Below are 15,053 nucleotides of genomic sequence, written 5' to 3'. Positions count from 1 at the left end.
TTGGCGACTTGGTGCTATTTTCGACGTGAGTTGGTATGGAATCGGGTCATTAATATGGTTCTTTAGTAGACTGTAGGGTTCATGTTAAGGAAACTTCCCACCTACGCAAAATATTCATGCCCAACCAGGTACAATTGGGTTTTGGATCGCCTACCTGCACACTCGTTGTCTTCGGTTGATGCACCGATGCCGGAGTGGATAATCTTATCAATCAGCGATCAACGTGCAGGACGCTAGTCGGGAAACTGCCACAAGGGGTCAAGGTTCGTCCCATATTGCAGGGGATTTCAACTGAACAAGGAGATCAACTTTGCAAATGGATCCGTTTGAGCTGTAACACAACTCAGACAGTATTGAGAAAACCCCTCGTCCCCTCTTGAACCACAATTACACGAGACGAACGTAACGGAATCCTTGAGCCATCCAGCTCCAAGCCGTGCACGTTCAATCTGATAAAGAAAACTATATTCTGATTGGTTGAGGCTGTTGCGAAAAGCGGAGGATCTGATGTCACATGCTGAATTGTTAGGAGAATTTTCTCTTTGGGTCTGATGCCCGAAAAAGACTCTTACAGCAAGCATCTCTCTGCATGACGGTTGACTTCGCGGGCTCGCAGCACAGGGCGGCGATTATATGTCGCAGGCATAGCCCACAAAGTCGCGTTGTACCTTGACAGACCAGCTTGCCCTGTAGCTGCGAGGACATCTTATCCTTCTGATCCTCGTTTACCGACTTTCGACGATTGATCAACTGACTGCAACTGCGCTTCAGCAACGTATAGCACAAAGCTATATCTGAAGGAAACGATTGTATCCTGCGTCCTAAACATATCAAATCTGTCGACTTGTCAATTAGCTCAGCGATTGATCGAATTTCAGGGTGCCAACTACCCCGGAACTGAAGCCGCAGTCTGTGTAGCTACTGGACCCATCTTGCGATCGCGTATATTATCGCTGGAGTGCCCCTCCTTCGAAGCTTTTTGACAGTACCTAGCCACGACACCGCTTTCCAACACTTCCTGTCAACCTTCAATAGGGTGCTTCGTATTGCACTTTGTTCTTCCTCGTCCAGACTTTCTTCTTGCGAGATCACATTTAATTAGCGCCGCCGTTCCCATGGAGCCTAGCCCTGTCGCTGTAGAGGTTGCTGGCCATGCGCCCAACTTCTCCCTCAAAGACAAGACAGCGCTTATGGAGGCATTTGAAGACGTACTATGCGGATCGGTATGTGTCTTCACTTGAGCCAGTTATTTGCATACTGACTTTATCAGTTTGCTGGCGCTGTGGGCAAATACATCGAGTATCCGTTCGATACGGTGAAGGTGCGGCTACAAAGTCAGCCCGATCATCTCCCGTTAAGATATTCTGGTCCATTAGATTGCTTCCGGCAGTCAATCAAAAGTGATGGGTTTTTGGGGCTTTATCGTGGTATTACAGCTCCCCTAGTGGGTGCTGCAGCAGAAACAAGCAGTCTGTTTCTATTCGAGAGTCTTGGCCGTGAATTACTGTTCGCGAGCAGCCTAGTTTCCCGAGAACAAGGACTTTCACTGCCGTATCTCTGGCTGACAGGTGCATTTTCTGGAGCATTCACGTCATTCGTCCTCACTCCAATTGAGCTTGTCAAGTGTAGGATTCAGGCTCCCATGTCGGCTGATGGATCTGCTGGCGCTCCTCTCCGCCCTATACCTGTCATCAAACAGGTCTTCCGTCACGAGGGTCTTCGGGGTTTTTGGCATGGTCAGCTTGGTACACTGATTCGAGAGGCTGGCGGTGGTTCTGCTTGGTTTGGTGCCAAGGAGACGGTAACAAGCATGTTCTACCAGCTCAAAACGAAGACCGCGACGTCAGCAACAGAAAAGCAGAAGATCCTTGATACTCCCTTACCGTTCTGGCAACAAGCAATTGCTGGCGCATCAGCGGGTGTGTCGTATAACTTCCTCTTTTTTCCAGCAGATACTATCAAATCACGAATGCAAACCTCGACTGTCAGTGATTTGCGCCAAAGACGGACATTCTGGAAAGAAGGAGCCATGCTCTGGGAACAGCATGGGATACGAGGCATGTATCGTGGCTGTGGCATTACGTGCCTCCGATCTGCGCCAAGCTCCGCCTTCATATTCATGGTTTATGATGGGATGAAGCGACACTTCCCTATTTGATGATGACGAAAAGAAAACTGGCCGAGGTGTTGTGTGTGGTAAATTGGGTTTCATTAATTACTTGGAAAAGAGATCTCGTCTACGGATAGCAGCGACTCGTCAAAGCATCTATGGCGTTCGAAATTTAGGTTTGACATCATGTCAATTGGTGGATTGGAGCATGCATGGAGGGTATCCATCTGTTCATCTTGGGGTCGGAAGAGGATAGCAAGGACGATGCTTTTGGTATTAGACGGATAGAGCGACTTTGGCTTTGAAATGACATAGTGTGACAGGAAATAAAAGTACATTGTGGACCAAAACTCATGACTTTGAAGAACTGCATTCATCATAAGATGGACTTACTCGTCCTTAACCTCCTTGGTCTTCAAGTCCCAGTTGTTCAAATAACCAATGGTAGTGCATAGGTACGTGGCAAAGCTGAGCCAGCCGAGGTAGGGAACCTGACTCCACGCAGCAACAGAATCAACGGAGCTGTAGAGGTAAGTGAGGTAGCCGTTGACGCCGAGCAGGGTCACAATATCAACCGACGCCTCGATTGGGCGATACAAGCCGAAGAAGAGAGGAGTCCAGATAAGGTTGAGGCCGAGTTGAATGGAGTAGAGAGTCATTGCACGTCGAGTGTTCACGATAGTCTCAGGGGATGAGAAGGGAGAGAGACCAATGTCCGCAACTCGGTAGGCGGCATAACCCATGAGACTGAGCAGGGTTAGTTATGAACGTCAATGAGTTAACCTGACAATCCTGACCCATAAAGGACGGTCCAGACCGGACCAAACAGCCATGGCGGAGGTTGAACCGAGGGTTTCTTGAGAGCAAGATAGGTCTTCTGAGTCTCTGTGGCCAGGCAACGAATTAGTCAATAGTGATCCATTGATATATGGACGTGAAAAGGACAACTCACGAGTGGCACTGAAGCCAACAGCTGTGCCAAGGCCAATGGGCAGCAAGACGGATAGGGCGGGCTTCAGAAAGACCGCGTCAGGCAGAGTGAGCGCGGGAATATATGTAGTCATGGTGAGCACTTTACTGTCAGCGACCTCGTTGTCGATAGATGAGTGTTGGGCAAAGCAAGATTGAATTTAGAGGCAGCACAATTGCATGATAATATCTAACGACTGAAGAGCAATGACGTAATCCATTTTTGAGGGATGTTTCCAATGCCGAGGCCCGGAGTTGTCAGATCATGAATTCGGTAGAAAGTGGGCTGACAGATTCAAAATCCAGATGCAGAGCATCTGATGGCTCCATGACGATCGAATTAAATGCCAATTGTAGACCACGCTTTGTCAATGCCTCTCGGTAGCGAACTGGCTACTCGAATGAGACAAGGGGGGATTTATTCTTGCGGCTCGTCTCTGAGCAACGAATAATCGACCCTTTCCACCGCAAATTACTATCCAATCATTACGCTAGCAGACCATGCCACGGCCAGCCGCGATTCTCAGGGATCTAGGGTCAAATTTACGTGTTAGACGTGGCGCATTGTGGCTGACTTGACCGCGTCTCAGTGCACTGACCACATGTTTAATTGTCGTGGCCGAAGCTCGCGTTCATACGCGACTTCAACACGTCTTATGCCATATCGTGGCGCGAAACGCCCTGAGTAATGGGGCTCCATTCTTAATATTCGACATAGGACATAACCTGCAGTTACCATCGACAAACACCCCTCTTGCAACTTCCAGACCTTCTCAACCCTATACCATTAATTGTTGAAAAGTGCTATCAACTTACAATTCTAATATCTACATAAGTTGGAAGGAACCACTGCAGCCATGGCTCGAGCAACACTAGGAAAGAGGGCCCGCGGCATTGATGAAACTGGTGAGTCTCTTCTGGCGGAAGGAACAAGAGCCTTGCATCCAGATGGCAGTTGCTAATATCATGATTTAAGACATGCCCTGTCCAGTGGCTACTCCTACAAAACGAAGCCGCCGCCTTGCAAAGACTATTTCATACAACGACGAGAACCAAGATCCTGCATATTCCCCCTTCGATGATGATGAAGAAAACGACATATTGGCCGAGCTACCTCCCCGGACCCGAAAGTCTCCCTCACAAGCATCCACAAAGCAGAATCCTGTTACACCCTCGACACCCCGACATCGAGATGCACTTTCAGTGCCTCCTACTACGCCTCGACATGCTGTCATGTCGGCAGGCAAACTCTTCAAGCGACTTACACCACAAACACCACTTTCACCAAGCACTATCCAAACCATATATCATTCAGCACGACAATTGTTTGCTCGTGGAGCTGAGCCAGGTCAACTTGTCGGCCGAGATGCGGAACGAAACCAGATGATAGAATTCCTGGATCGATACTCTTCGCCTACCCCTAACGGCTGCCTTTATGTGAGCGGTCCGCCAGGCACGGGCAAAAGTGCCATGATTACCGAGATAACTCGACAGTATGCCAACCACAAAGGTGTCATGTCTGTATATGTCAACTGCATGAGTGTCAAGTCCTCCAAAGATCTCTACACCACACTCCTTGGCGCGCTTGGCCAAGGTTTCGACTCTTCCGAGGCAGATGCAATTTCGAGCTTGCAGACTATGTTCGTGTCCAAGACAAAGTCGAAAACCGTCTATCTTGTTACCCTGGACGAGATCGACCACATTCTAACGATGGGCCTGGAAAGCTTATATCGCGTGTTTGAATGGTCACTGCAAAAGAACTCATGCCTGATTCTTGTCGGTATTGCCAACGCCCTGGACTTGACTGATCGTTTCCTTCCTCGACTCAAGGCCAAGAACCTGAAGCCTGATCTTCTGCCATTCCTGCCCTATACCGCAACCCAGGTCAAGAACATTATCACCATGCGGCTCAAGTCCCTGATGCCTGCTGGTGGAAAGGAAGGGCACGTGCCATTCATTCACCCTGCTGCTATTGAACTCTGCTCCCGCAAGGTTTCGAGTCAGACTGGGGACCTTCGCAAGGCTTTCGAGATCTGTCGCCGTGCACTTGACTTGATTGAGACCGAAACGCGTCAGAAGTACGAGGAAGAAGCGAGAGAGGAACTTCTACAGATGACCCCTTCGAAACGACCTCTTGGGGAGAACATCAACGGCGCGTCCGGTGGCTCGAAGAGCGTATTTCAACTAATGGCGAATTCTTTGAAGGCTCTCACAGCGGAAACGGCGCCCCGGGCATCGATTGGACATCTGAACAAAATCACGGCAGCAGCTTTCAGCAACGGAACGACACAGCGACTCAAGGCGCTTAACCTCCAGCAGAAGGCAGCACTCTGTGCCTTGATAGCCTATGAGAAACGAACTCGAGCTGCGGCTAAGATGGCCAACAACGGCGCCACACCTTCAAAAAAGAAGTTTTTGGCACCAACTATCAAGACTTTATTCGATGCGTACTGTCAGCTCTGCACCCGCGATTCGGTTTTGCACCCTTTATCAAGCTCTGAATTCCGCGAGGTTGCCGGCAGCCTCGAAACATTGGGCTTAGTCAACGCATCTGATGGAAAGAGCGGAAGCCTTGTCGCACCACAAACACCTAGCAAGCGAGGTCGCAAGACTCTTGCCGCGAGTGGAGATGAGCGGAGAATCACGAGCTGTGTTGTAGAAAAAGAGATTGAATCTGTGGCCGATGGCGTTGGCGCAGGTATCCTGAAAAGCATTTTGAGTGGAGAAGCATTGGACTAGACTGCAAAAAGCATTCAACGGAAAGGCATCATGGCATAGCACTGTATGGCGTTTGGGCTTGAGTTATTAAGAATGGGTTCTTTTCATTACTCTTCATCATTGTCTTGCATCATATTGTACCGGTTTGGTAGCATGGGTCTGGGCGGGGTTCCAGAACTCTTCGGATGGATAATGATACCATGTACCTATGTAATTGTAGTTTGGAACATGTTTGAGACGCAGCATAGAATGTGTGTGGTGGGTGACGAACGGATTAGAAAGCCAGTAAGGCATGATAACATAGAACAAAAGAATACTGCTATTGGAAACCACCTTATTGCAAAGGTCGAACGTCGTGGCTCCTTATCGAATAGACCTTTCGTTACCTAATAGCTGTTGACATTCGTTGAAATCTCGTAGAGTGTAGCGGAGTTGATAATAACCCTTACACTACCATCGAAATTGAGAACCCTGCCTGCCTACTTAGCCAAATGCAATGTGCCCTGGTTTATTTTAACGATATGAAAACTACGCGTATTGCAACCTAGGATTCGTCAACCGCAGCCCAGGCAAGGTTCCACTAAGGAATGTGTCTGTCGCGTCATGACCAGCAGTGGCGTCTGCACCGGATCCATCCGCGCCGCATGCTAGACTCATTCTGCGGGATGTGGTTGGCAAGGAACACTGCATATAGAGTGCTGTGTTTGGCATCCGTTCTGTAGTGATAGCATGGAAACTGACAGCCCGGAAACCGCCAGATACTTGGAGGTGTGAATAGAAGAAAGGAGCACAGGGCACCGGTAGTCCAGCTGTGAGTTTGGCAGCCTCGACGGCAGAATGCACTCAGCTGGCAGTTCCCGCTAGTTGCCAGACCTGTCACTTTTTACCATCCATGACCCAGGCATTTGGCAGAATATGTGAGCCAAGCTCGTCGAGACTTTGACCAAGCTTTTCTTGGCGGAGCGATGTTCTACAAAGTCTTGGCATCTGCAAACTGACAATCTGGGTAGGGCAGATTCGAGATGCCATACATGACTGTACTAACATGAAAGATCAAGTTACATGTCCAATTAACGGAGATTTTATTTTGAATGGGGTGGTTTGCATTGAGATTTACATAGTAATGCCCACTTCACTGATTCTCGCGCCTGGAAATGGTTGCTCTTGCCCCAACAAGCTCCAATCGCTTCTCCATCTTGCTCGAGACCATTCAGAAGGCGCTAGGGGCGCTATGGGGACCACTACAGGCGCTAGGAAGGTACCTTTCCAATTGGCTCTTTCATCCCCCTCCCGTCCGTCCCGCGATTGTAAACCTTCTATCTTGCTGGCGACTAACTAAGGCAGTGTTGGTAGTTCAAGGTAGGTAGCGCCCAGTACCTTACTGAGTATCGTCCGTCACTTCTACTTACTGCCGCTACCGCCGCCATCCATCTCCGCCTCCACGACCAAATATTCGTCATTCGCTCACCCAGGTCACATTTTCTACCTCAACTCATCTATAGTGTATTATAGTATTTGTATTTCTGATTGGGTTTATTGTTTGTCATATTCTCGGCCAATTTCTTGGATGTCGATCCCGCACATTCTCGTACCCCTCCTGCAGACTTAGAACACGCAGCCGCAACCGCCGCCGACGCGCCCACAGATTGAACGCCTCTGCTTCAACGTTCGTACCCGCCGCATACATATAATTCAACGGCTTCCCGATACGACAAAAAGAAAAAAATTCCAGAGCAAGAGGCTGCGGGCTCTCGCTCCAAGGATTGCGACGTCGGTTTTCTGAGCTCGACGTCGCTCTCGACCTCGGATCCTGGTCCTTCTTATGCCTTTGGCATCACGTCTGGGAATGGGCCGCCGGTCGAGATCTTCTCCCTCGCTCTCCAATCCTACAGGAGCTCCAGGTCCTGCGAACTCTAACACTCCAAATACGCCTACGAACCTCCCGATATCTTCTCCTGCCGAGTCTGCTGGCTCGGCGACCTCTCCCGCCCCGCGGGCTACCTCCCCCACCGCATCTACCACCTCTTCTACGCGCCCAAGATTTCTCTCGCGCCTGAGCCTCCCTCTTTCGCTCCCTTTGCGCAATCGAAATCGCAATATCACCGACTTTCATATTCGTGCTGAAGAACCACACCGTCGATATAGCGCTGGCGACAATGTCCGTGGTGCTGTCGTCATAGTCGTCGTGAAACCAGTTCGCATTACTCATCTAACCGTATCGCTTCACGGATATGTCCGTGTCCTAAAAGATCCGACATCAGTCGCAAAAGCGCAAGGAAGTATTGTACTACCGCAGAATGGTGACTCGGCGCGCCCACGATATCACGGCAATGGTCTCGCAAGCCTTTTCCAGGATGAGCAGGTATTAAGCGGCGAGGGGAGGCTGGAACCTGGCAGATACGAATTTGGGTTCGACCTCCTGTTTCCTGACAAGGGGCTCCCGAGCAGTATTGACGTAGGTTTACGGCTCTTCTATCAATTATTGTCTCATCATTAACTTGCCATGCAGTTCGAGCGAGGGACCGTTTCATATATGGTAACAGCCACGCTAACTCGACCAACTTCGATTGCCCCAACGTCATCATGCGAGCGAAAAGTTTTGTTAGTAGAGAATGTGGATGTTGGACTGCTGCCTGTTCCTCGGCCGCGGACCATCTTTTTAGAACCGATATCGAAACGAAATCGCAGGAGAAAGTCTATGGTAATGGACAAGTCAACTGCAGCTCCCTCCGAGATCAACGAATTCAATTCGGAGCAAGATCCTTTGGAAACACCAACAGAAGACCTTCGTGAGCAGGTGACGAACCCGAGGAGTCCGATACAGAGCGATATGCGAAGCGAAGTCAGCGGCGAAAGTGGCGTCAGCAACAGTACAAGCTTGAGTAGACCGGAAGCCCCGCTGTCCCAGGTCGGGACACTCACATCGGCTAAGCAACAGGCAGTTGATAAAAAGACGATTACCGCGACAGTTGAGCTGCTGAAGGGCGGTTGCTTGCCGGGTGATGCTGTCTCCGTGCGGGTCACTGTTCAACATACTAAAAGGGTGAAGAGCATGACCGGTGTGATTGTGACACTACTCAGACAAGGCAAAATCGACAGCAACCCACCGAGCGCCCTGTTTGACGAGACTTTAAGTCGTGACGATGTGGCTCGCATTGATAAGGAAGATGTGTTCCCACGATCTCGGACCGGCCTGGGTGGTCTTTCGTTGACATCTTCGAGTTCTACAAGCATATTCCGTAAGGATCTTGACCAGAACATAGCACCACTAATCATCGACCCCAACACCATGCAAACGTCGGTCACCGTAACCGTTAAGCTACCTGACGACTCCTTTCCGACAATTAAAGGTGTGCCTGGAGAGATGATCAGCTTCAAGTACGTGGTTGAGGTAGTTGTTGACCTCGGTGGGAGACTGTCAAATCAAATGCAAACTGGCCCAGCCAGATTCGGACCTTATGGCCATGGAAGTGCAGATAATCATACATACGGACCAAGAAGAGGCGCTAATATTGCAGACACTTCTCAGATGCGCCATGAAAAGGGTGTTATCGCGGTATCGATGGAGACAGTCGTTGGCACAACTGACTCATCTCGCGGTAAGAAAAAGTCGAGAGCTTCACCCACTTCGCGAAGCGTACAGATTCTTGAAAGCGATGAAGAAGAGGTGATAGGCCAAGAACCAAGTTATGCCGACGATCCTCCCCTTGAGCCATACTCGAACAGTACGCCACTCTCCCCCGGTGGCTATTTTTCATCACAGGCCAATGGGAGTCGACTTCCATCGATCCCTTCTCATCCTCCGCAGCCATATTCACAACTGGCTCCGCTGCAACACCCGTCGCTCCGGCCTCAAGACGTTCCTGGGTCAAATCTCAACGGCTCTGTTCATTCTCCTGCCGCGCCTTCATATATCCCACCTCCGGAGATACTCAACCAAAACAATCTTTCCGAGAAGGAGAGGATTAGGCAAGCAGAAACACGGCTATTACCAAGTCAACCGCCGGAAGCGGGCCCATCAACAAGCCATGATGACGAAGATATATACGATGCAGAGGATACGCCTCGGGTTCCTGATCTTGGTAGTGGCTTTGTTCCAAGTGCTCCCAACACTCTAAGTGCCCCCGATGCGGGACCCTCAGCCCCTACAGAAGACGACGTTGACTTGCCAACAGCGCTTCTCTCAGGGGCTGTTGAAGACAAACAGGAGCTCGAACGTCGACGGCTTTTGAACGAAGCCAGTGCGCCACCAGATGTTCCTGAGGATGTGCAACGACGAGGAGACGAAGGCCCATCGAGGGAGGCGGAAGCTGATGCGGAAGCAAGCGCTCCAAGCGCCCCAGTGGTGGATGACTATGATGATTTTCCGGGTTACGGGTCTAGTGCGGGACCTTCTGGCACTTCGAGGCATGTCGACGGAGAGCAGCTGCCAGCATACCAACGATAAGCTGGCGTGCGTAGAGGCGTGTGTATTGTATAGGCGTATGAGTGTATGGGATATGATGGGTATACTATATAATTTGCTGGCGCACAGGTTGGAACCCTAGCGTTTGGATATATGATGAGAGTTAAATCATGATAAAGTCGTTACTGCCTGTACCAACAAATGACGATAACTACTATTGACGATGAAGACCAGCTTTAAGCTGAAGTTATTTGTTGCATGACCTTCCAGTCATTGATTTTAGTAGAGAATCGGGATCTACTATCTAACTATTGCGGTAACCATGCAGTGATATACAAAGAGAGTCACCAAGGCAGGCAAACTCGCCTTAGCCTCGGGTTCATCTTGAGGTTGCAGGACAAAGAAAGGTCCCAAACCCCTGCTAAATGTTGCATATCTTCGATCTAAGGTTGATGAACATCAGCCCACTCCCTAGTCGAATGACGAAATGCTTGCTTGATACCCCAAGTACCTCATGCCAAGAGGAAACTCCAGGCCAAGCCCCATTCCCATCGTAAGATGCCCTCGTGGATTAAACCCATGCGAGTGTCTTTTAAAACAGCGCTCATGACACATCAATCAAATCTGATCACTTATTTATCTAATCATGTCAAGAACCTAGGTGGTGCGCAATACCGCTAGTACTTTGTCGTTTCGCTGATCATTCAATGCTGCAGCACAACATGCTGGCCCCTCTCCCAGTTATCCAAACTTTCCTTGATATTGACCCAGTAGCGCAGACGAACGGCCTCATGCTTCGCGGCCTCGATATCATCATGCTGAAATGCGCGCTCGAGTACCTGTTCACTCTCCGCAATGCGCGCATCGTTCGCGGCACGAGGTTCGTCAAGATCCTCCTCACGCTCGGCATCCTCAATCTCCTCGCGCGCCTCAAGCACAAGCATTAATAGTTCTGGCTCTTCCACCTTGAGGGTTTCATCGTTGGCGACGTCGACACCTCGAAGAGAGAGTAGATATTGTGCTCGCAGAAGAGGGTTAGACAGCGTCTTATAAGCCTCGTTTATGAGCGCTGACATGGCCTCGGCACGAGCTTTATCCTGAGCAGGATGCATATCCGGATGAGCCCGGGCTTGCAGACGGAGAAACTCACGGCGCAAAGCGCGGGTATCGATAGGAAAGTGTCCTGCCGGAGGAGGACCATCGGGAAGCGTCTCAGGAAAGAGGTCATAATGTGTCGAGGGTGGTGCACCGGACGGGGCCGGTTCTTGCTCGGGTTGCGCGGCACCAGATGCGGCACGGGCGTTCGTTGCTGGGCCCCGAACCGCCGCTGCGAGAGCTACATGATGTCGCGTGGGCGTCGCTGCTACAAACGGTCGATGCGAAGGCACAAGAGTTGAAGCTCGGCGAACTCGGAGTTGACACCGGATACAAAGCCGAGAAAGGTTGCGCACGGCGGGAGAAGTAACAGAGGGTCGCATACTTTTACAGCACTAAAGAGCTGAGGTACAAAGAAAGAAAAAGGCTGCGTAGGAATGCACTGAAATGAATCCGAGACGGCGAAAATTACTGGAAAAGAAAAAAATAGATGGTCGTTCCTGGTAAGTATAGCTTCGGAAGGCGCTTTCTCAATGTCGTAATAAATCGTTAGCGCAGAATTGACCTCATCGGTTGTGGCGCTCATGCGGCTCGATTTGTGGCGTTGGGTGTCATGATGAGCTCTGTACCTTGACTTGTTAGCGGGGCTCTCACTAACAAACACAGCGTGAAAGGGACTCTATCATAGGTACCTGTACAGAGCCAGCATGTTGTTCCATATATTTTCGGTCAAAGTCGCCGGTCATGATCGGGATCCAGTCCGACCCAATGGCGGACAACGTAATTGTACGCAGCCTTGTATTTCGTGCCATGATGAGACTGAATAATGAATGTTCTCATGTAAATCATACGAATTCTTGCTCATGAGAGCGTCCGTGTGGTTTGAGATCGCTTCGTTCCATTTCTCTTGGACATTTACTCACATTTTTGTCTCTATTACATTCTCATAGCATCTGCGTCCCACAAACGACCCCCAAGGAAACCCCCAATTCTGAGAACCCAATTGGAGGCGGGACAGTATCTGCCGAGTCTGTACGGAGTAGATCAGTCCAAACTGGTCTTGATATCTTAAGTAGACCGTTTCGCGCGTCGCATCTTTCTTCTTACAACTCAATTGACTCAATTCCCCTTGTTATACCCCTCAAGCTTTTTGTACATAACCAGCATGGCCAAGGTCTTCGACGCGGCTGAAGGTATGAGCGACAACAGTTGGAACTCAACAATGTTGACAGAGGGCGCATGACTGACATACGACTCGCGATAGTGGCCAAACACAATACCCCAGAGAGCTGCTGGGTCATTCTCTATGGCAAAGTCTACGATGTGACTGAGTTTCTTCCATCGCATCCAGGTGGTAAGAAGATCATCCTGAAGCTCGCCGGAAAGGATGCCACCGACGAATATGATCCCGTTCACCCACCTGGCACCCTCGAGGAGAACCTCAAACCTGAGAATATCCTCGGTGAAGTGAATCCCGAAACACTCACTGACTCCCAATTGACCGGCGAAGACACCACTAGACAGTCCCGAGACGACCAGCCGCCACCAATGGCATCACTCATGAATCTTGATGAGATCGAGGAAGAGGCTACCAAGCGCATTTCGAAAAAGGCTTGGGCATACTATTTCTCAGCCGCCGACGATCTATTTTCAAAGAACTACAACAACTATGTCTATAAAAATATCCTTCTTAGGCCACGAGTATTTGTTGACTGTACAGCTTGCGATCTTTCAACCACATTAATTGGCAACAAAGTTGGGCTACCAATCTTCGTCGCCCCTGCTGCTATGGCCCGTCTAGCTCATCCAGACGGAGAGCAAGGCATCGCCAAGGCATGCTCTCGATTCGGTGCCATGCAGATTGTGTCGAACAACGCGTCGATGACCCCTGAGCAGATCATCGAGGGCGCGAAGCCAGGTCAGACCTTTGGCTGGCAGCTCTACGTCCAGAACCAACGAGAGAAGAGCGAGGCTATGCTCAAGCGCATCAACTCTATGCGAGAGTACTACAAGTTTATCTGCTTGACCCTTGATGCGCCTGTTCCTGGTAAACGTGAGCTGGATGAAAAGCAAAACTTTGATTACTCCGAACCCAGTCCCGCCAGCGGTGAGAGCAAGCCCGGTGCTGGAGGTGTTGGTCAACAGCTGTTTTTCGGTACAGCGGCCGACTTGACTTGGAAGACAACTCTTCCCTGGCTGGCTGCTCACACAGATCTGCCCATCGTTCTTAAGGGTCTTCAGACTCATGAGGATGCTTACCTCGCAGCCAAGTATGCTCCTCAAGTAAAGGCCATCATCTTATCGAACCATGGCGGTCGTGCTGCCGACACAGCCCCTCCAGCTATCCACACACTTCTCGAAATCCGCAAATACTGCCCTGAGATTCTGAGCAAGGTCCAAATATGGGTTGATGGTGGCATCAAGCGAGGAACAGATGTTGTAAAAGCATTGTGTCTGGGAGCCAGCGGCGTTGGTATTGGACGCGGTGCTCTCTTTGGACTTGGCGCTGGTGGCCAAGCCGGAGTCGAGAGAACACTCGAGAGTAAGTTGAGCCTGTGATTTCGAGAATGCCCGAACCCCGGCTAACACATGCAAAACAGTCCTCGAGGCAGAGACAGCGACATGTATGCGATTACTCGGAGCCAAGAATATCTCGGAGCTTGGCCCTAGATTCGTAAGATTTCCCCAGCTTTTCCCCAGACTCCACTCGCTGTGGTTGGCGATCTCGACTAACTCGCTTGGCAGGTCAATGCTCGACAGGTGGAACGAGATATCTACGATGGAGATTCAGGGTTGGACCGTCAAGGCTTGTGGACAAAGTCAAAGCTGTAAAGTTTGAAGCAGCAGGCGACGACATCTTCATATGCCAGATGCAGCCTCGGCTTCGATACTAGATCTTCTCCAGTCTCCACTCCAATTACCAGGGAGCCCTGCTTCTCTAAATCGAAGCGGCAATAGCGGTAGCTCTCGGGGAGGACGGCTCTAGTGATATGGTGGGCTGGCCAACATTGTTGCCTCTGGGTAACACCGCGGGGGTTAGGGAAAAGTGAGGCATGGAGGAGAATCTCTCAAGTGAAATCCTTCAACTGTTCAAAATACTAATACATTTCGAGAACATCATTCCAAACAATGAGTTTCTCTAAGCAAATACGATATTCTTACTGTGATTACATTTCTCATGATAAAAATGCTCAAGTTTTGATTTCACAACTCTCTAACCTTGCAGCAGGAATCGTGGCCCGCACCAGAGGCAAAAGCAATAAGATCTAAAAGTTTAAATTGAGTAATCGCAGAGGGGAAACGGGAGAATGATACAACTGTACGAAGGCCGGGCTGTAAATGTTAGCTGTGCCAAGGAGGCATCATGCGGCGCAGTTCGAATTGGTTTCTAGGGTTGCGTGACGGTGTGTGGACCAATGAAACTCATACCAAAGCTTGAGTGTTTTCAGGAAGAACATATCATGAAAGAACACGCAATTCTTTCTAGAGACAAATACCGATTAGTTCTCTGTTGATCAATGTATCTTGCTCTGCAGTCATTACGGAAATAATAAATACATAGATTCCACCAAGCCAGCCAGCAAATGTGGTAACAATGCAGGGACAAGGGTTTATCAAATCAAATCACACCCTGGACTTTGAAAACTTGGAAACCAACCATACCATGAGAGGATGCCCGGCCGAGATGGTGTGTCACAGCCAGCCCTTCCAGAGGGCACATGGATAACTGAGCTGAACCCCTCTGCCTTTAGGTTG

At 49.9% G+C, this 15,053-nt stretch overlaps 6 protein-coding genes across 6 annotated transcripts; 4 read left to right on the top strand and 2 right to left on the bottom strand.

The window, feature by feature from the left end:
- Nucleotides 1-1,115: 1,115 nt before the first annotated feature.
- BKA55DRAFT_532741 (mitochondrial carrier domain-containing protein) lies at nucleotides 1,116-2,158 on the top strand (the record flags this gene model as incomplete). Its single annotated transcript, XM_046189378.1, has 2 exons — nucleotides 1,116-1,223; nucleotides 1,271-2,158. The coding sequence occupies 2 exons, from the start codon at nucleotides 1,116-1,118 to the stop codon at nucleotides 2,156-2,158; spliced, it is 996 nt and encodes a 331-aa protein (XP_046056899.1).
- Nucleotides 2,159-2,373: 215 nt separating this feature from the next.
- Nucleotides 2,374-3,490, bottom strand: BKA55DRAFT_550668 (TspO/MBR-related protein). The gene is made up of 3 exons (XM_046191293.1): nucleotides 3,063-3,490; nucleotides 2,908-2,995; nucleotides 2,374-2,857 (listed from the first exon to the last, which is right to left on the bottom strand). The coding sequence occupies exons 1-3, from the start codon at nucleotides 3,172-3,174 to the stop codon at nucleotides 2,500-2,502; spliced, it is 558 nt and encodes a 185-aa protein (XP_046056898.1). The 5' UTR covers nucleotides 3,175-3,490; the 3' UTR covers nucleotides 2,374-2,499.
- A 446-nt stretch (nucleotides 3,491-3,936) lies between these two features.
- Nucleotides 3,937-5,818, top strand: BKA55DRAFT_495540 (P-loop containing nucleoside triphosphate hydrolase protein; the record flags this gene model as incomplete). The annotated part of the gene is made up of 2 exons (XM_046186292.1): nucleotides 3,937-3,985; nucleotides 4,056-5,818. 2 exons carry the CDS (start codon nucleotides 3,937-3,939, stop codon nucleotides 5,816-5,818), a joined length of 1,812 nt encoding a protein of 603 aa, XP_046056897.1.
- A 1,801-nt stretch (nucleotides 5,819-7,619) lies between these two features.
- On the top strand, nucleotides 7,620-10,244 carry BKA55DRAFT_497974 (uncharacterized protein; the record flags this gene model as incomplete). The annotated part of the gene is made up of 2 exons (XM_046186507.1): nucleotides 7,620-8,252; nucleotides 8,307-10,244. The coding sequence occupies 2 exons, from the start codon at nucleotides 7,620-7,622 to the stop codon at nucleotides 10,242-10,244; spliced, it is 2,571 nt and encodes an 856-aa protein (XP_046056896.1).
- A 190-nt stretch (nucleotides 10,245-10,434) lies between these two features.
- On the bottom strand, nucleotides 10,435-11,811 carry BKA55DRAFT_550665 (uncharacterized protein). The gene has a single exon (XM_046191292.1). The coding sequence runs from the start codon at nucleotides 11,678-11,680 to the stop codon at nucleotides 10,907-10,909; it is 774 nt and encodes a 257-aa protein (XP_046056895.1). The 5' UTR covers nucleotides 11,681-11,811; the 3' UTR covers nucleotides 10,435-10,906.
- Nucleotides 11,812-12,073: 262 nt separating this feature from the next.
- BKA55DRAFT_550663 (FMN-dependent dehydrogenase-domain-containing protein) lies at nucleotides 12,074-14,109 on the top strand. Its single transcript, XM_046191291.1, has 2 exons — nucleotides 12,074-12,490; nucleotides 12,562-14,109. Exons 1-2 carry the CDS (start codon nucleotides 12,463-12,465, stop codon nucleotides 13,854-13,856), a joined length of 1,323 nt encoding a protein of 440 aa, XP_046056894.1. The 5' UTR covers nucleotides 12,074-12,462; the 3' UTR covers nucleotides 13,857-14,109.
- The last annotated feature ends 944 nt before the right edge of the window (nucleotides 14,110-15,053 follow it).

Source organism: Fusarium redolens, assembly GCF_020744475.1.
Source record: "Fusarium redolens strain MPI-CAGE-AT-0023 chromosome Unknown BKA55scaffold_1, whole genome shotgun sequence".
Classification (NCBI taxonomy): Eukaryota; Fungi; Ascomycota; class Sordariomycetes; order Hypocreales; family Nectriaceae; genus Fusarium; species Fusarium redolens.
This window is presented reverse-complemented; position numbering and strand designations above follow the sequence as displayed.